Source organism: Sceloporus occidentalis, unplaced genomic scaffold, assembly GCF_023333645.1.
Source record: "Sceloporus occidentalis isolate IW3139 unplaced genomic scaffold, rSceOcc1.0.p SCAF_2, whole genome shotgun sequence".
NCBI lineage: Eukaryota > Metazoa > Chordata > Lepidosauria > Squamata > Phrynosomatidae > Sceloporus > Sceloporus occidentalis.
In genome coordinates this window covers 244,950,452-244,970,408 of record NW_028316982.1, presented here as the reverse complement: position 1 = coordinate 244,970,408, position 19,957 = coordinate 244,950,452, and the positions used below count along the sequence as shown (strand labels likewise).

Sequence of the window (19,957 nt, the reverse complement as noted above, 5' to 3'; positions counted from 1 at the left end):
AGTCATTGATACAGATGTTGAATAACACTGAGCCCAGGAAGGAGCCCTGTGGGACCCCACTGGTCACTTCTCTCGAGGATGAAAAGGAGCCATTGTTGAGTACCCACATTTTACAAGCTTGTTTGCAAGAATGTCATGGGAAACCTTGTCAAAGGCCTTACTGAAATCAAAATATACTATATCCACAGCATTCCCTTCATCTACCAAGCTGGTAGTTTTATCAAAAAAAGAGATCAGGTTTGTCTGGCATCACTTGTTTCTCTGAAACTCATGTTGACTTTTTGTGATTATGGAATTGCCTTCTAGATGTTCACAGACTTTTTGTTTAATTATCTGTTCTAGAATCTTTCCTGGTATTGATGTCAGACTAACTGGATCCTCTTTGTTCCCCTTTTTGAAGATGGGAACAACGTTTGCCCTCGTCCAGTCTGCTGGGACTTCTCCTGTTCTCCAGGAGTTCTCAAAGATTATTGCCAATGGTTCTGATATTATATTTGCCAGTTCTTTTAATACCCTTGGATGTAGTTCATCTGGTCCTGGAGACTTATATTCATTTAGATTAACCAGGTATTCCTGTACTATCTCTTTACTTATTCTGTGCTGAAATTCCCCTAATCTGTCCTCTGTTTCATTATCCTCAGGTTGAGCACCCTTTTCCTTTTCTGAGAAGACTGAGGCAAAGAAAGTGTTGAGTAATTCTGCCTTTTCTCTGTCTTCTCTTAGCATTTTGCCATCTTCTCCATGCAGTGGCCCTACCGTTTCCTTCTTCTTCCTTTTGCTGCGGACATATCCAAAAAAGCCCTTTTTGTTGTTCTTAACCTCTCTAGCAAGCCTGAGTTCATTCTGCGCTTTAGCTTTTCTGACTTTACCCCTACACATGCCTGCTATTTCTTTGAATTCCTTTTTCATGATTTCTCCCTTTTTCCATTTCTTATACTTAGTTTAAAACTTAGCTCAGTTGAAAGTTCCTTAGTCATCCATCCTGGTTTCTTGAGATACCTCCCATTTTTCTTTCTCACTGGAACTGTTTGAAATTGTGCCTTCAGTATCTCCCTTTTGAGAAAGTCCCATACATCCTGAACTCCCTTATCTTTTAGTATTTCTGACCATTTCACCCACAATACTTCTCTAAGTTTACTGAAATCCACTCTCCTAAAGTCTAGAATGTGTGTCTCACTATGCCTGGCTTCTCCCTTTCCACTGTATAACAAACTCCAGGAGAACATGGTCACTTCCACCTAAGGATCCCACCACTTGCACCCCATTAACCAAGTCATCTTTGTTGGTTAGGATCAAATCTAAAATAGCTGACCCCCTTGTTGCCTCTTCCACCTTTTGGACCATGAAATTGTCTTCCAGGCAAGTGAGGAATTTGCTAGACCTTGAGGATTTTGCTGAGTTTGAATTCCAACAAATATCAGGATGGTTGAAGTCACCCATCACTACTACATCTCTCCTTTCTGAGTGTGTAGCCATCTGTTCTAGAAAGATATCATCCAATTCCTCAGTCTGACTTGGGGGTCTGTAGTAGACTCCCACCATAACATCCTTGTTGTTTCCCTGCCCTTTATTTTTTATCCAGATGCTCTTCACCTGGCTTCCAGTATTGATGTCCTGAAGCTCTTCACTGGTGTAAACATCTCTGACATATAGTGCTATTCCTCCTCCTTTCCTGTTTGGCCTATTTCTCTCAAAAAGGTTATACCCCTCTATTTCCACATTCCAATCATGAGACTCATCCCACCAGATTTCAGTGATGCCTATTATATCATATTTGCTTTGTTGTACTAAGAGTTCGAGTTCATCTTGCTTATTTCCCATGCTCTGTGCATTAGTGTAGAGACATCGCAGACCATGGGTCCCCTTTACTTGCTGCCTGTGCAAGTTTTTTGCCTCCCACTGTTGGTCCCTTGCACTATTTGCCTTGTTCTCTCTATGTCAGTTTGACTATTTTCTCCAGCCCTTTTGCCTACCTTAATATTGTCTCCCTCCCCCACGAAACTCAGTTTAAAGCCCTTCTGATCAAATTCTTGAGACTGTTGGCAAAAACATTTCTTCCAACTGGTGTGAGATGCAACCCATCCGTTGCAAGAAGTCCCTCCTCATGGAACTGCAGCCCATGATAAAAGAATCCAAATCTTTCTCGGTGGCACCATCTGCAGAGCCAGTTGTTCACATCTGCTATTTTCCTCTCCCTTCCTGGACCGTGCCCTTCAACTGGCAGAAAAGACAAGATGACAACGTGCATCCATTTCTTTCAGCTTCCTACCAAGAGCCTCGTAATCCCTTCTGATGTTCTGAAGGCTGTGTCTTGCAGTATTATTGGTTCCCATGTGGACCAAAAGGAAGGGGTATTGGTCAGGAGGCTTGACCAGTCTTGTCGGCCTCTCTGTCACATCACGGATCTTTGCCCCGGGGAGACAACACACCTCTCGAGACATCTTGTCAGGCCTACAAATCACTGCTTCTGTACCCCTCAGCAAGGAGTCCCCCACTATGACCATATGCCTCCTCCGAGGCTTAACAGCGACTGTTCCCTCTGGTGGAACTCTCAGGCTCCCCTGCTCTGTACCTGAAGTCTATCCATGCTGCTCTTCCTCATCCTCTTTGATAAGGAAAAGAGCTTCAAATCGATTCTCTAGCTGCAAGCTCCCAGAACAATCCCTTCTTGGCCTAGTTCTCTGTGTGACACTCCTCCAGCTGTCTGCCTCCTGTGTATGTGAAGTGACCTCCTCCTTCCCAGCAACTTCCTCTGTGTGGTCCCCATCCAAGACCGTTTGTTTCATTCTATCCAGGAAATCCTTTTGCTCCCTAATATGCTGAAAGGTAGCTACTCTGGACTCCAGCTACTGGACTTTCTCCTCCAAGAGTGCTACCAACTTGCACTTGGTGCATGTGAAGTTCTCCAATTCTGTAGGCAAGAAGATAAACATCCCACAAGTGTTTCATGTGACTGCATCAGTTCTCTCAGTGTCCATCTTGCTTCCCCCCCCCACAGCCCCACCTGCCCCTAAGTTTTCTGCTTAAAGAACAATTTGCCGAACCAACCAATTCCCCACCACACCAGAGATTGCTTGGACAAAGGAGCATGGGTGGGAACATAAGTTAGCTGCTTCCTGGGTGATAGGAACAGATTCCCATTATTACAGTAGTAGCTTCCTGGTAAGGGGAGAGTGGGGGACTTTCATAGACCCTACATGTCCCCTAAATTAGGGAATACATAGAGATCATGAACCAAACAGTTACGAATGCTCTAGGTCAGTGGTTCCCCAGATGTTTTGGACTTCAGCTCCCAGAACTCCTGAGTGTTGGCCAAGTTGACTGGGGATTCTGGGAGTCGAGGTCCAAAAAACCTGGAGGACTAAAGTTTGGGAATCACTGCTCTAGGTTATGCATTCATAAGTCTTGAGCAGGATTCCAGCCTCCCCCTCCCTTTCATAAAATTGGCTAAACCATCTCGGACTTGATTGTGTTTTGAAAGAGGAAAACTAAGTTTTGAGTTCCTACAGAAGGATAATCCTTTTTGTCCAGGTCAAAGACTAACAGAAACACATGCAAAATTATGAGTTTATAAGATAGTAAGTGAGGTATCATCATCTCAGTGACAGGTGATTAACCAAGAAAAAGAATCCACAAACACAAGAGGTTTTTTCCAGCATTTTTATGTGAAGGCATCTGGGCTTTTGTCAGCAGATGACAGAACAAGGGGGGAGGAAGGTGCAGTTCTTTCTCTCATTTTGGATTTGAGGGGAGAAGAATCTCTCCCCTTTAGAATTCCTGAAATTGTAATATAGCACTCCCAGCTAGTTTCCCTTTTCTTAAATTACTTCTTGGATTTTGCATACAATACACTCGAGAGCTACAGATAGCTGCAGTACAAACTGTAAAAATGGTTTTTAGAAGAAAAAAGATTCATCAAAACTCTTACATATTAAAACATTCACTTTGGAACAGTAGTATCAGTAAACACTGACATTGCAGATTAATCAAAGTCACCCCCCCAATTTGGTTTTGTATTCTTGCCAGTATTGCAAGTAGTCGCAACAACAACATGTTTTTATTGTAGGGTATAAACCTCTTTATACACTATATAGTTTGCTAAGAAATAATCCAATTATTGCACTTCATTACAAAATAAAAACTAAAACCCAGGCTTTCGTCCTACTGAAATGGATACACATGGCCTGCAAATGAAACTATGAGATGAAAACATTTGCTTACAAAAAGATAGGCTCTTGGAAAATTATGGAGAAAACAGCAGGTGAATATGAAGATGTTCTTACGTATCTGTTCTTTTCAAACTGTATTAAGGAGCATAAAAGGATGTAACTGTCCCATCACAGATCCTTTTGGGGATGGGGGGGGGGGGAAGGAGATGGACAATACCTAGATGATTCTTCCATTCTACTTTGCAAAAATTGCAAGGGGAATTTAAAATTATACAGAACGGGTTGGTTTTTTCAGGATATCACTTGCCTAGAAAAGTTTAGGCTCTGCCTATACTAGAGAAAAACACACAAAAACCCTGCATGTAAACATTGCACATCTAATCCAGACAAGAGTGTTGTGGTATGCACTGAACCTTTTATATGAGGTCTGGTGGTTTAACCCAGTGCAGAATACCCACTTATACATTGATTGTGCCAGCACTTATCTATAGCCTAAGAAGTGACAGAACCCTTAACCATGGATACACTGAAGGGAATCCAGTGCTCAGCTTAAACCAAAGTTTTGAAAAAGTTCTATTTTGGAGTACAATTTCCCACCCTCCTAGTTGAGATGACTACACAGGTTCTGGAAGTTATAGTCCAAAAACAATTTTTCCAAACTCTAGTCTAAGCTAAACCCTGGAAGCAATCCAATGCTTTTGTGGCAATGGCTGTGTCAGTTCTACGTGTTCTGTGACACACTGCATGGAACTGGAAACCAATGTTTGGCATCCAATTTAACAGTACTAGCATCTTGTGGGGGCGGGGGGAAGACGAAAAAGCAAGTTTCTAGCCCTTATGGCTGAAGATACACATCTGAGCAGATATTCATCAAAATGAAGAACTCAAACTTTGTGGAGGATTATGTATTTTATGAGCTATTTGTTGTGTTTGCTGTAATTATTGATTTGCAAACTTTAAGACGTTAATACAAAATTAATTAAAGAAAAAGAAATACTGAAAATCAAAGCAAGGTTGAACAAGACTTCCAGGGGCCAGGACTTCATGGTGTTCCATGGTGCTACATCTTATTCAGAGATTGCCAGAGCAGAATAAATTATGCAAAATACAGATGTAATTGCAAGTTTTCATAATTTATTCAGGTTACAGGATTTAGATTTCTTTTGTCACACAGGATATACAACCTTTTTTCTGAAAGACAGTGGAAATTATGCATGTAGGATGTATTTTGTGTATCTGATATGGAAACCATCCATGTCACACTGCAGATCTCACAGGCTAGAATGGGCCTGACCTCATAACCCCAGTGTAACTTATACTACAATTTACCTAAATTGCAACTGGATGACACATAGGCTGCTCTTACAAAGCTATTGCCATGCTTGGCCATGAAATATGGGACTGCTGATTGCATGTAATTAGGAACAGACTCATACACTGACACACTCTGCTAGAGTAAATGATTCTGTGGAGTAACGGCCATAATATGACCCCATGCTAACCCTACTGTCTGCATCCCTGGAAATACCTGCACTGCATTCTCTGGAGGTGGCAAGAACTGCCATTGGAGTGGACACTGGGGGAACAGGCCATGTTGCTTTTCATGTGGTACAATTATGATGTCCAACATGTGCCACCTGGGACTGTTTTCTGCAGCTTTTTCTTAGCAGCCATAACATAAGGTATTGCACACCCTGTGAGAGACATAGAAGGACTGTAAGAACAACTTGCAGAAGCACTCTTGGGTCATATGGTAACACTGGGGACACACTTTAAAAGTGATAAAGCATATGTCCAGAGGTTTCTTGCCCAAACAATGGTGGTCGCAAACCTACAAGCAAACAGCAAGTACTTTACAAATGAGGCACCTTTACTAATGAGTGTTTTGTGCAGAGCCTGGAAAAATACCTTTTTTGGATTGGTGCTCTCAGAAGCTCTCAGTCAGCATGCTGGCTGGCAGGTTCTGAATGTCTGAATCCAAAAAGTTAACATTTCCAAACTCTGGTTTGTAGTTTAACATTAAAGGTCCTGTATAACAGTTGCCATCTATTCCTTTGCCCCCTCAGATCTTGCTGATATATTTGGATCATTGCCTAACAGTTAAGGAATTGGCACAGCTGTTCTCTAACATACTGGCATATTAGCCTGCCAGTTACATGTGAATAAGCACTAAAGTTTCCTGGAGAAATATGACCTCTGTAGACACTCTGAGACCGTCAAGTGTGCGCACACATGGATGTTCTGAGTGTCAATGTGTGAAAAACAAAAAGGAAATCCAAGAAACATGATAGAAATGGCTGTTTCAAGATGGAAGGATACATACAGTGAGGCTGAGAATCTTACTCCCCCCTCCCCTCCCACCCCTCCCAAGTATGAAGGTAGCATTTTTGGCCCAGCTTATTACCAGCTGCATCAGTAGTAGAAAAGAAAAGGAACAGAGGAAAAGAAAATACAGCTTGCTTGAAGTTTTTGAACCAGCCATTTAGAAAAAAAGAAGCTGCTTGAACACAGGTGGTGTTGCTTTGTGAGTTTATACAAGACTTCCTGGCCAGCAGATAACTGTCAATGTTACTTTATTCCTTTGCTCCTTCAGCATAGGAACCAGTGCAGAATGGCTCATCCCCACAGTAGAAAGTCCATTGACTGCAACAATCATATCGCCACATCTACAGAGGGAAACAGGTGACAACATTTAGTAGATTTGAACAATTTTAATAGGAAAGAGTCTCAAATACAAAAATAAATGAGAAGGTAAATAAATATCAGAAAAATACACAAAACTCTCATAATTTCATCCAGTGGTGAAAATTTATTCATTCTTATGTAAGATAATAAAATGAGCAAAGATTTTCATCCCCAGAACAAAGTGGCCAAATTGGCTGTAGGATTCTGGGAGCTACAATCTAAACAAATACTTTTTCCAAGCTTGTCTCCCCAGACTACTTAGAATCACAGAACCATGGGCGCGCAACAGACCGCCCAAAAAGGGCGGCTTGCCGGTGCCTGTTTTTCTGTCAGAGAGAAGCCGCAGCTGCCAAATCGCATGGCTTCCCACTGCCGGAAAAAGAACCCACGAAAAGCAGGTTCTTCTCAAGCCGCGGTGGCATCGTAACTCGTGACATAAACACTATGCGGCGCCATGCGGATGCCACGTGGCACTTACATAACAATGGCAGCACCCATGTATACAGGGCGCCACCATTGTTACACCCTCGTCACGTACTAGAGTTGTGGGGCGTGGGGTTGCTCCACCCCCAGGCAACCCTAGCATGTGACAAGGGCATCAGTAAGGGCCTGTATGCACCAGGCCATAGAGTTGAAAGAATCCTCAAGGGTCATAGAGTCCAGTCCCCTGCCACACAGCAACACACATTCAAAACACTCCCAACAGATGGCCATCCAGCCTCTGTTTAAAAACTTCCAGAGAAGGAGGCTCCACCACTTTCTGAGGGAATGTATTCCACTGTCAAACAGCTGTTACTGTCAGGAAGTTCCTCGTAATGTTTAGATGGAATCTCTTTTCCTGTAGTTTGAAACCACTGCTCTATGCCTTAGTCTCTGGAGCAGCAGAAAACAAGCTTGCTCCATCTTCAAATATGACATCCCTTCAAATATTTAAACATGGCTACTATGCCATCGTTTAACCTTCTCTTCTCCAGCCTAGACATGTCCATCTCCCGCAGCTGCTTCTCAGACTTTTCACCATTTTGGTTAGATCTCCTCTGGACACACTCTAGCTTGTCCACATCTTTATTGAATTGTGGTGCCTGGAACTGGACACAATATTCCAGGTGAGATCTGACCAAAACACTGCAGCTGCATGTGTAGCAATGTTTCTGTCTCCCCTGTTACTTTTTATGTTTGCTGTAGCAAATACTTGAGGAACCCACATAAACATAAGAAGTACCTCTGATAGAGATCCATCATACAGGGCTATTGTAAGCAGGAGAGAGGGCTAAGTGGATGTGCATAAACATTCTCTCTAGTTCTAGGATGCTTCTGGTAGCCATATGTAACTCATATGTTATTTAAATCATGAGAGCTATAGCTGGAAGCTGGAGTCGTGGGACCAAACAGCAGAAATCATAGGCAAGGCTCTCGTGATTTATTTGGTGTGGATTAATTTGAGTGCCACAAGCTTTCCTGCTGCTCTCAGAAAAGCATAGATCATGGATCATACAATAGAATTGGCTAATAAAAGATTCAGCACAGACAAAAGGTAAGACTTCTTCCTACAACTCATCAGTATTAATCTGTGGAATTACAGAAACTGTGTTGGCTTTGATGGCTTTCAAGGAGGATCTAAAAAAATTCACAAAGAACATATCTACCAAGAGATACTGTCCACAATGGGTATATGCATTTTTCAGGTTTAGAGGTGGTATTAGTGTGCCTAACACCACTTTGCATGGGGGACGAGAGGGCAGAGAGCGAAGAGAAAGAGGCTATTGACTTCAACACTTGGTTGTGGGCTTCCCAAAGGTATCTGGTTGGTCATAGTTGGAAAAGTGATGCCAGACAGGACAGACTATTGATAAGATACAGCCCTTATAAATTTTAGCAAGTTTAGATGGTGAAAGATGTTTATCATTTTACAGAAGTTTTCTTTTAAATCATAGCACCTCATATAAACTGTTGTTATCCCATAACTTTCCCCAATTATTGAGGTCTATGCTATGACCTATACTTTTAGCCTATTTTATCATGCCGTCTTTAATTCATCCTCTAAGTTATAATTCAGCAGCATCTTATACAAATTACCAGTCAAATATTTTTCTCCTTTTAGCAGAAAGTCTTCAAATTTATTCTTTTGTAAATCAAATCCTACCCTTAATTTGGTCAGCCTTAAAATTTTCAGAAATTTGCAAATAAGGAAACCATTGAATAGTATACCTTTATTTACTAGCTCTTGTCTGTTCTTAAGTAGGTGTGGTTCTATTTTCAAATTTAAGGGATCTCTATAAATTATCACATGTAGCAGAAATGGGCAAGTTGACTTACATACTTGAAGGGATAGCTAACAGTAAATTTATCAGAAATTGGGACAAATTCCAGTCCTACCTGCAACAAAGATTTGATGATCTGACTATTTCTGGATTTGATGGTTAATGATTTGACTACATGATATCCATGGGCTGGAAGAGTATGTATCAGATACAGTTCTCTAAAAAGGTGAAAAATGGAACAATTCATTTATAATTTCTCTTTTTATGTTTCCTTTTAGGAAAGCTTTATTGAAAATATGAGGACATTAGCTGCCATCTTGCCATTTGGGAGGTCTTTTAGTTAAGAGTTTGTTGGTGTGTTTGTATACATATATAGGTCTTAAATATATAAATATATGTCTAATAAGTGTTTTCTATATGTGTTTAAATGTTTAAAAGTGAAATTCATGTCTGGAACATGTACTGTTTTATTTTGTGTTATGTTATGTGAAAAAAACAACAGAATATTGAAGACTTTCCCTGATGTTCCTGAAGAGGGCTCAGGAGTCTAAGCATTCATTCATACATATTATGCACAGAACTGGCTGGTGAGTAATACTGTATAGGCAAAAGAGTGGACTTCCTCAGCTAGCACATCACTACTCTGTGGAATCTTCTGCCACAGGTGTGGTGATGTACTAGTTTAGTTACCTTTAAAAAATGGATTATACATACATATGGAGGGAGAAAGAGAGAGGGGAGAATGAGATTTACCCTACCTAGGGTGATTTTGATGATTTTGCTGATGATTCAAATAATATAAAAGTTGGAAAGTTAGCACCTATAAGCCTTACATTTTGTTTCACACCAAGGTTCATGCAAAATGGACCAAAGCCAGCAATTTTATGAACTCCCCCCATAACATTTTTTCATTGATCCTGAACTTGAACAAACATGTTCACAATGGCAACCTAAGTATAAATAACAGGCTTATCAAAATGTTGAAAGCTGGAATCGTAGTTAAGGAGATGTAACTAACTAATCTTTCCTGACCCAACCTCAACTTCCAAGTCCATCTTAAGAGCCAACTGCCAGATCAGGTGAAAGAGATCTTTTCAGCTGGCGAACAGGGTGCAAGGAAAATGATGTTTCTACCCCTGACTTCTGACAGTGAACAAGGCTATGATAAGGACTTGCAACAGGGGTTCTGCTTCTGATGGTTGCCTGGTCACTCGGTGGCAGGAGCGGTGGAAATGTCCTTCTGCATGTGCCCTAATCACCAGTTCAACATATCTCTTTTACCCCATCTGGCAGCTGTCTCTTATGGTAAACCAGGATGGCATTTATGAAGTCTTACTAAATAAGAACTGTACTTCTAGGTTACAGTTAACAGAACATGGAGAAACTCCACTCTCGTGGCAAAGATATACCAGGTGTAGACTGTGGCACAGATATCCTGATATCCAAAATTAGAATAAAGCTGAATTAGAAACACTGATAAAGCTGAAGAAGAATACCAAATGTATCACCATGTAAAAATATAATCTGAATGACATCCCAACAGAATTTAAAGAAAATGTGAGGAACAGATTTGCACCACCAAGCCCAGTTGACCAGGAACCAGAAGAACTATGGACGGAAGTCAGGGATATTGTAAAAGAGGAATGCAGGAAAACAATATCTGTGGCCAAAAAGAAAGAGAAGAAACAATGGATGTCAGACGAAACCCTTCAAGTAGTTAAAGAAAGACAAGGAGGAAAAGAAAAGGGAAACAAATCACAGTTAGAACCACGAATGCTATTGTCCATCGATTAGTGAGCAAGGATAAAGATAATTACTAGAACAATCAATGCAGAGAAACAGCAGCTGACAACACAACCACACTGAAATAAAAAAAATATATGATGCAGACAATACACAGAAGAGCTATACACAAATTGTGAAAGGTTGAATGACATATGGAAAAACGAAATGTATGAAGATGAATCCCAAATTATGGAAAGTGAAGTCAAAGCAATTGGGAAGAATAAGTCACCAAGAATAGTTGACATACCAATAGAACTCTCTCCACATTGACAGATTCATGTATAGTTTTAACTAAAATATGCCAACAAATATGGGAAACAAATCAGTGGCCCACAGATTGGAGGCCATCAAAATATATTTCTATCCATGAAAAAGGAGACACAAAAGATTGCATTGCTTACAGAACCATTGCACTGATTTCCCATGTAAGCAAAGTTATACTCAAAATCCTGCGGCAAAGATTCTTATCATATAGGGAACAAGAAATCCCAGAGGTGCAAGCTGGATTCAGGAAAGGAAGAGGCAATAGGGATCACATTGCAAACATACAATGGATAATGCAGTGCACCAGAGAATTCCAGAAAATATGCATGTTTTTTATTGACTGTAGCAAAGTCTTGGATTGCATAGATCACAAAAAGATATGGCTTCCTCTTAGAGGACAGGAGTGCCACAACATCTGATTTTCCTGATGGGAAACCTGTACTCAAGACAAGAGGCTGTCATTAGGTGCATACTATCACCCTATTTATTCAACATGTATGCAGAAAATATTGTATGCACAGAAGGCCTAGGCACAGTGGCAAGAAGATCAGAGGAAGGAACAGTAAGAACCTAAGATCTGCAGATGACACAATACTACTAGCAGAAACCAACAAAGATCTAAAGCAATTACTGAAGAAGGTTAAGGAGGAAAACACCAAGGTAGGCTTAATGCTGAACATTAAGAAAACAAAAATAATGACCATAGAAGATCTACAAGAATTCATCCTAGATAATGAGAAAATTGAAACAGTCAAAGAGTTCCCACACCTTGGATCAAATAACGACAAGAGTGGAGAACAGTTAAGAAATCAGAGGACTGGGAAGGGCAGCTATGAAAGAACTGGACAAGATCCTAAAATGCAAAGATACAACATTGACCATCAAAGTGAGGATAGGTCAAGCCGTTGTATCCCCCATCACCATGTTTGCATGTGAGAGCTGGACAGTGAAGAAAAGTGATAGAAAGAAAATCAACTTATTTGAGATGTGGTGCTGAAGAATAGTGCTGAGCATACCATAGACAGCCAAGAAGACAAACAAATGGGTTCTAGAACAGATCAAGCCTGAACTCTCCCTCGAAGCCAGATTGACAAAACTGAGACTGTCATATTTTGGCCACATTATGAGCAAGCATGAGTCATTAGAAAAGACAATGTTGTTGGGAAAGGTAGAGGGAAACAGAAAGAAAGGAAGACCACACATCAGATGGATAGACTTGATTAGGGAGGCCATGGGCCTGAGCTTGCAGGGCCTGAGCAAAGCAGTTGAGGAAAGGGAATCTTGGAGATGTCTCATCCACAGGGTTGTCATGAGTTGAGGTTGACTCAAGGACAGTTAACAAGAACAACAGCTACTCTAAGTTATGAATCTGTAGTTGCAGTATTGAATTCCAGCCCATTTCAGTACCAACTTGGTCAAAATCAGTTGATAAAAGTGCATCCTAGAAGAAGAGGAATCAGAAATATGAAATGTTTGCTCACGAAGTACCCAAGGTAGTTGATGGATCAGATCTAATTCTTACTATGGATTTTATTTTGCATCAGGTAACACATCAGATGGTGTGACTCTGTGATCCAGCATGTAGATTTGTATAGCATAACTGAGAGTCAGGAACTTTAAATTACAGCAATAGATTCTAGTAATAAAGATATCTAATGTAATTTATATTTTGAAAGTTAGCATACATTGTACAAAAGGAAGGGTTGTATGGGTGGAACATGCAGATAAAGTCTGAATAAATTCGCAAGTTACATAATAATATATTTGGAACAGTACAATGTGACACTGAATTTGCAGAATCACACATTATCCCTGGCTACTGTACCACCGTGTCTTAAAGAAACATAAAAGGAGGAAGTGAAATTGCTTACTTCAGTCTTCCATCAAAATATGCTGGTGTTCCCAGAACAATCGTTTTTATGAAGAAAGGCTGGTTTGTGTGATTTTCCTCATAGCCCCCAACAATGCTAAATCCCCAGCTTGCCAAATTGCTCCTCCGTAGCACTACATCATGGCAACTATGCAGGCAGCTGTGGAAAGAGATGCTATAAATGGATAACTTATACTACTTGTAAACAGTGCCTCAATAGGTTTCCAGTAAAATTGGCCACAAACAAAATATAATATTTTGTAGTTTTAAAAACAAAAATAAAACAGTAACTAGTGACTAGCTCATAGCAATTCCCTAAATCACTTCTTGAAATTCTGTTGCACCAATATGGCATCCAACACAGTTTAAAGTTTTTACTTTCTCACACTTATCCTTTTGAATATATTCTGGAAAGTGCCAGGTGAATGAAATTCTATGGAAAGGTATTTTGTTATGACATAATTTTGTTCACTGAATAAATACTCATTAGAAGTATGCCTGTCTATACAGAACTTCAGTCAATCTGGCATCTTCTTGATATGCTGGACTACAAAACCCATTCCATCTCTAAATGGAAAGTGGAAGAGGAGTTATTGTCAAAGGCACCTGGGTGGAAAAAGGTGTAAGAGAAAGGAGGCTTTGCAAATTCTTTTCCATTTTTCTCTAAACTTCTACGGGGCAATATCTGAATTGACCACTTCAGGGAAGCTACAGATCATTTTGTTGTATTTTTGAATGTTGCAATTGTAACAACCATGTTAACTGCTTAGTAATGAGTAAGTGGTCCTAGTGTTCCACTTGTCTGGGCTGCAGTAACCATAATAGTAATGACTTGTTGAGTTAACTAAAGTTGGCCCTCCACATTCACAGGTTGAACTTTTGTGGATTTGATTATTTGCCAGTTTGCCATAAATAATTAAATGGTTGGGGGGGGGGGGGTTGGTTTGTTTTTTAGTTTTGTGGCCTACTGGGGAAAATCGCAAATGACATATGCAGACTAGAAAATGTAAAGAAAACTAAAAAAAGTTTATTAAGTTATAAATGCATAAAATAACTCTAAGTATCCCTGCTCCCCTTCTTCTTGGGAAGCCTCACCCAGTGCTAGTCACCACAGCACAGCCACTTTCCGACTCTCCAGCCACATCTTTAGCTCATACAGACAGGAATATAGACTAGGTTAAAGTTTGGGGAAAGATAGAGATATGTATGGTTTTTCCACTTTCATGGATGTCCTGCGCCCCTAACCCCTGCAAATGTGGAAGACCAACCTGAGTTCCATTTTAAAAATGACATTAATGAGGAATAAGTAAACAATTATTAAAGTAACTTGCTTCATCTAAAAAGTTACATTTTGAGTTCTATAGCCGACCAAGGAAATATGAGTGAATTGACCAACGATTAATGGCTAAACATGCCACAAAACCAGGACCATTTCTTTTAGCTGGCTTAGCTCTAACTGCATTTTAAAAATGGTTACTGCTCTTTCACTTTTATTAATGTATTCAATTTTTTTGGTTAAGTAATTCTTCTTCTTTCTTCTTCTTCTTCTGACTGGTGTTCTAGAATAAAAAGCTAAAAAGTACAATTCCTTGCTCAATTGCTTGTGTTTAATGAAATGCTTGCTAATGTTGTTAGAATCATAATAATGTAATGCATTTTCCTTGAATAACTTAATTGTTTCAATTAATGGCAGATTAATTTGTCATCTGAATATGTACAACCATCAATAATTAAAGCTTCTTTCTTGTTGTTGAAACAACTTAATACTTGTTTTTTTTTTAAAAAAAACCAACAAATCTTGACCCCTGTCTGACTATGTTTGACCACCAAATTGACTAGAACTTTTTGACCCATCAAATATCTATACTCTCTCCCTGTCTGTCTATCTAGTGTAATCCTGATGTCTAATTTTCCATTCAAAATATTAGGTGCATACATAACCAGCGCCTACTGCGGAGGGTGGTTTAGTGAAATGCTCATATATCCTGCCTTTTCTTTAATGAGTTGAAGGCAGTATACACGACTCTCATAGGCCTCATTCCCACTATGTTATAAACAAATTTGCGAACCAGTTTGAAGTGGTTTAAATTCCCCTTGTTTGCACTTGAGCCGAATTGCTGAAGTGGTTTAGCGAGAGGGGCCCTGCGCTAGACCCATTTAACACACGTCATTTTGAAGCTCATTTTTTTTCCTGCTGCTTTTGAAATAAATTGATTCAGTGCAAGTGTGAACAAATTGCTGATCCAAATCGATTTCCTATGACATGATCAGCAATCAGTGACCCACTGAAAAGGGTCCATTTTGAATCAATTCATCAGTCAATGTGAACGACAAGTGGGTTATTTTACAACAAGAAAATGCGATCAGGACAAATGTAGTGTGAACCACGATCTGCTGTTGAACCAATCGATTGATTCAGATCACAAACTGATTTATTTGTAAGTGGGAATGAGGCCATAGTTTCCATCTGTGAATCCTCTTTCAGGTTAAAAGAGAATGACTAGCCTGAGGTCACCCACTGCCTTTCAGGATTCAGTATGCAGTAGAGCGTTGACTGCCTATATCCTTTTCATAACACTCTAAGCACTACACCACAGTGCCTCTCTAAGGGTATTAGATAATATTTAGGATTTATAGAATGCACACAACATTATAGTGACTTGTCTACAAAGTGATAAGATGAACTAAAGGCAACGCAAGACCTGCCCAAATAAAAATGTTATAGTTAGAGAAGGTAGTTCAGTTGGCTGTGAAGCAATACCTTGGAAGTCCCAGCCACATCACCCAAGATGGTGACCAGCTTGCATCATATTCATTCTCACTGATGGTGCTAGGGGGCTCATCATTTGCCTGGGGCTGTTCTTCAGCAATCTGAACCTCCAAGGCTTTAAGGGCAACAACTGAAGAAGCAGCACTGGCTTTGAGCATTGCCACCGCCTCACTGTGACTTAAGTTGGTCAGATCAATGCCATTAATATTCATTAGCACATCACCTAGGGAAAAAGGAAGAAGAGATGGGGAAAATTCTTATTAGGTGTTCAGAATCCTGAAACTTTCCTCTGCAAAGTTTTATTATGCAACAATAATTGCTGTTTTAGGCTCCTAAATGGCACTTGCATCATATAATTCATTGTTGCCACAATGGCACATACTTCATGCTTGCATAGTGTGAACCTACCACACACACACAGTTATACAGTGGTTGCACTACATCACTCTTCTGCACATCTGCCAATTTGCCTGCTTATTATCCCATTGTGCAGTGGGGATTGCTTCAGGTTGATTACTTGACTGTATAGTGAAGATTCATCTCTGGTCTTTAATAGCTCCTTGCTTTGTACTCATTGTTAGCAAAGTCAGAATAATATGCTATTTGATGTAGAACGTTTTAAATTTAGAATGTCACCTTTTGGGGTTTTAATGTGTGTGTTTGTCTTAGTTCTTCTACCCAACCCTTAATATAATCATAAACATGTCAATTACTCTTGGAGGCCTGAAATTCATTTATGTGGGAGATATTGCCCAGAATCCTGCTGATGCACTATAATAGTGCCCCATAACAGAGTGCAGCCACTATTAACAGCAGGATTCTGGGCAATATCTCCCACTTAAGCCCCAGGGAAATAAAAGGGAAGCTGTGTAAGATGAACGGAGCCGCCATGCATTTCAATGAGACTTGTATGTGACAGAGTTTTCACCACCAATACACTGCCTTGGTAGGTCATTTCACTCCCACCTCTTTTGATCCTGCCATCTCTGGCCAAGCAGCCATGAGGCTGTACACTCGTCACGAAGATGGGCAGTTCACCACTTTTGCTCCCTCTGCCTCCCGCTACAGTCATGCCAAGGGACTCATGGGGCTCTTTCTTCACTGTGATGTGCTTCTCTTGGCAAGTCACACACTGTGAGAGGTCCTGAAAGAAGATATTAAATGTTGATATTTCAGGCAGACCTTCAGGGCAAGTTGGATTTAAAAACCCCAATTAGTCATGTGCAGTTTTCTCTTTCACTCCCACCTTTTGGTCACCAAAAGTACTGAGATCTTGAATGCTTTCATGAACACCCTGGGAAATGTAAAACACTGCTAAATCTTCTAATCTGACAATGACCTTTAATCTGGGTAGTACAATAGAGCACAATAGCCTGTATCAAATTTCTAGTCCTACCTAGAATAAACTCGTTGCATCAGTGGAACTTACATATGTGATGACTTACTAAATTCCTCCAGTTGTTGCTGAACAGCAACCCCCAGCATTCCTGATCATTGGTTATGGTAGCTAAGGCTGCTGGGAGCTGCACTCGAACAACATCTGAGCGTTTTAAACACTTTTATCTTTTTAACTGTATTTTATTCTTTTAATGAGTAATCTGTTTTAACATTGTGATAGTTTAATGCTATTTCAATACATCACCGGCTTTGTATATTTTTAACTGTACTGTTCTTTTAAATTGTAAGTTGCTCTGAGTCCCAGTTTTGGAGAAAAAGCTGGATACAAATAAATATAATAGTACTAATAATAATCTGAAGAGGGACAAGATTCCTGCCCTTGGACAGACTATTGCAGTAAGGTAACTCATTTAAATCTTTTGAGGCAAGATGGTAGTTAGAACTGCAGTCTTTTGGGTCTGCTAAAACATACAGCAATGGAGAGTTAAGCTGTGCCAGCTGCTGAAAGTACAGTATAGATTCATATGTTGTTTGATAGCCTCCACTGCACAGCAACTCATTTTCACAGAACACAGGTGTGGTGTAATGCTCAGAATGTTGCACTGTGATGTGGGAGTTTCAGATTCAAGTCCCCAGAGAGCTGTGAAACATACTGCATGATCTTGGGCCAATCGCTCTTTTCAGCCCAGTGTTCGTCACAGTGTTGTTATGAAGATAACATTAGGAAAAAGGTGAGTCACATATGGTGTTCTGAGCTCAGCGAATGAAAGGTAGGACAGAAATGTAACAAATTAATAAAACACTGATTTACGATGTGATTGATCAGCGCCATTCAAGTCGTTCTATCCATGGATGAGTCATCTCCCTACCTGTTTGGCCATCTATTGACTATTATAAAGCTGGTAGGTTTAACTAATTCTTTTAATGATAATTAGACAATATTTCTTTCAGCAAACTATGAATATGTTAATTTTTGTTTTTCCTCGGTTTCTTATTTTTCCAATCTTATGTTTGTTCTGTCCCAAATCTACGTCAGTTTGTATTTTTTTAAAGAAAAATCTTCACAAAGATTCACAAAAATATATTTTTGTGCAATTTCCACCAATACAGTTATGTATATTATTTTCAAAAACACACCTTTTGTGTTTTCAAACCAGTACATAAACCAAAATGTATTATCTTTCTCCCAATTTTGCAATCCAAGTCTCAAAAACACACCTTTTGTATTTTTGAGACTTGGATGGCAAAATTAGGAGAAGGATAAATACATTTTGGTGTATGCACTGGTCTGAAAAGGCAGATTAGAAGTTTTATATTAAAATGGGAACCAAAGAAATGTATCCTCCCACCCCCAAATTAATGTCAGCCTGTTCAAACTTACCCTATGTGGGCTGGGCCTGTTACTGTGGTACAGGGGATGAGATGGGTGCGGGCTGACTGCGTGAGTCCCTCCATCTCTTAGGATGCTCACAATCTGTGACTTGGCGGGCCTGGAAATGGTTAGACTCACCCGCTCTCCACTGGCCTGCAGAAGACACATGAAACATGGAGTAAAATCAAAACTACTGTTCATAGGAAATGGAAACATTCAAAAGATCCTGCAGACTTAATTTCAGAGAGTACCCACAGAGTATCAACTACACTGCAGAAACTGCAGTTCAGTGAAATCTCCAGATTACACTGCAGAAACTAAGGAAATTACATTTTATGGTATATGTCTACATAATTCTTAAATGAATTTGCATAATTCTTGGTGCAGAAAAATTCACATTTTAGACACATATGACCAGAGCTTGGACAAATTATTTTTCTGAACTACATCACCTAGAATTCCCTGACCATGTTGTTTGGGGATTCTGGAAGCTCCACAAATGTCTGACTGAACACCCATTTTTATGATCACAGTTTAGTAAATAGCCATTTTGGATTTCTAGAAATATAGCATAGACATTTAAAAAATCAGTAAATATAATTATGGGCTGAAACAGACGGCCACATAGGGGTGTCTTGATGCCCCCATTTGAGTGCTGGATTGGGGCCACAGCAACCACATGCCATGGCCCTGATTCACCTTTTTTCCAGTGCAAAAAGCAGCAAAATGCCGCTCCTTTTTGAGCCGGAAAATGGGCGCCCTTTCCACCACTGCAGCTTTACTGTCCCCCTGCAGCATCTAAACACCATGCCATGGAGCACCAAAAAGCTACCGTCTTTTATAGCTGGGCAGCTTCACAGCGGCTTCCTGCAGCCTTGGGGGCTTGCACTGTGTGTATGCCATGGCTCCAAGCTGCTGGGAAGCTGGCGTATTTTGTGAGTCTGTTCTGGTCCTATGTGAACAATATGTATATATATACTCTTGCTTTCTTGCTTCTGCAATCCCTCTGCTGCATTCAGTTGGTCAGGTAGTGAGCTTGACAAGATCTTCCTTTGGCAAGACATTCTTTGATGTTGCAGGACTGACCTGATAAACCCAGCCTGGCTGCTTCACTCAGATGTAAAAGTGGCATCTATTCAAACCTTGTATCAAACAGTGTTGCTTCCTACATGTAACTCCCAATGCCAGGGAAGCGTTCTCAGTTAGCATCACTTTCAGGAGCATTTAGTAGTGACACTGAAAAGCTCCACACAGCTAGGAGTTTTGATGCAAAAATCAGTGCTATATGTCACTAATAATGACACTGAGTCACCATGTAAGAAACATGCATTATAAAGCTTGTTAAAGGATCTTGTAGCCCCTTTGAGACTAACTAAAGAAAGA

The 19,957-nt window shown here is 40.1% G+C and overlaps 1 protein-coding gene across 2 annotated transcripts in view; it reads right to left on the bottom strand.

The window, feature by feature from the left end:
• Positions 1-6,541: 6,541 nt before the first annotated feature.
• LOC149319911 (ligand of Numb protein X 2-like) overlaps positions 6,542-19,957 on the bottom strand; it is a 120,838-nt gene continuing 107,422 nt past the window's right edge. For both annotated transcript variants that reach the window (XM_089512578.1, XM_089512577.1), the window contains exons 6-10: positions 18,584-18,727; positions 16,771-16,948; positions 15,796-16,027; positions 13,036-13,194; positions 6,542-6,835 (exon numbers count right to left, since the gene is read on the bottom strand). In XM_089512578.1, coding sequence (XP_089368704.1) covers positions 6,700-6,835; positions 13,036-13,194; positions 15,796-16,027; positions 16,771-16,948; positions 18,584-18,727 — 849 coding nt within the window. In that variant the 3' untranslated portion in view covers positions 6,542-6,699. The remainder of the gene's footprint in view (positions 6,836-13,035; positions 13,195-15,795; positions 16,028-16,770; positions 16,949-18,583; positions 18,728-19,957) is intronic.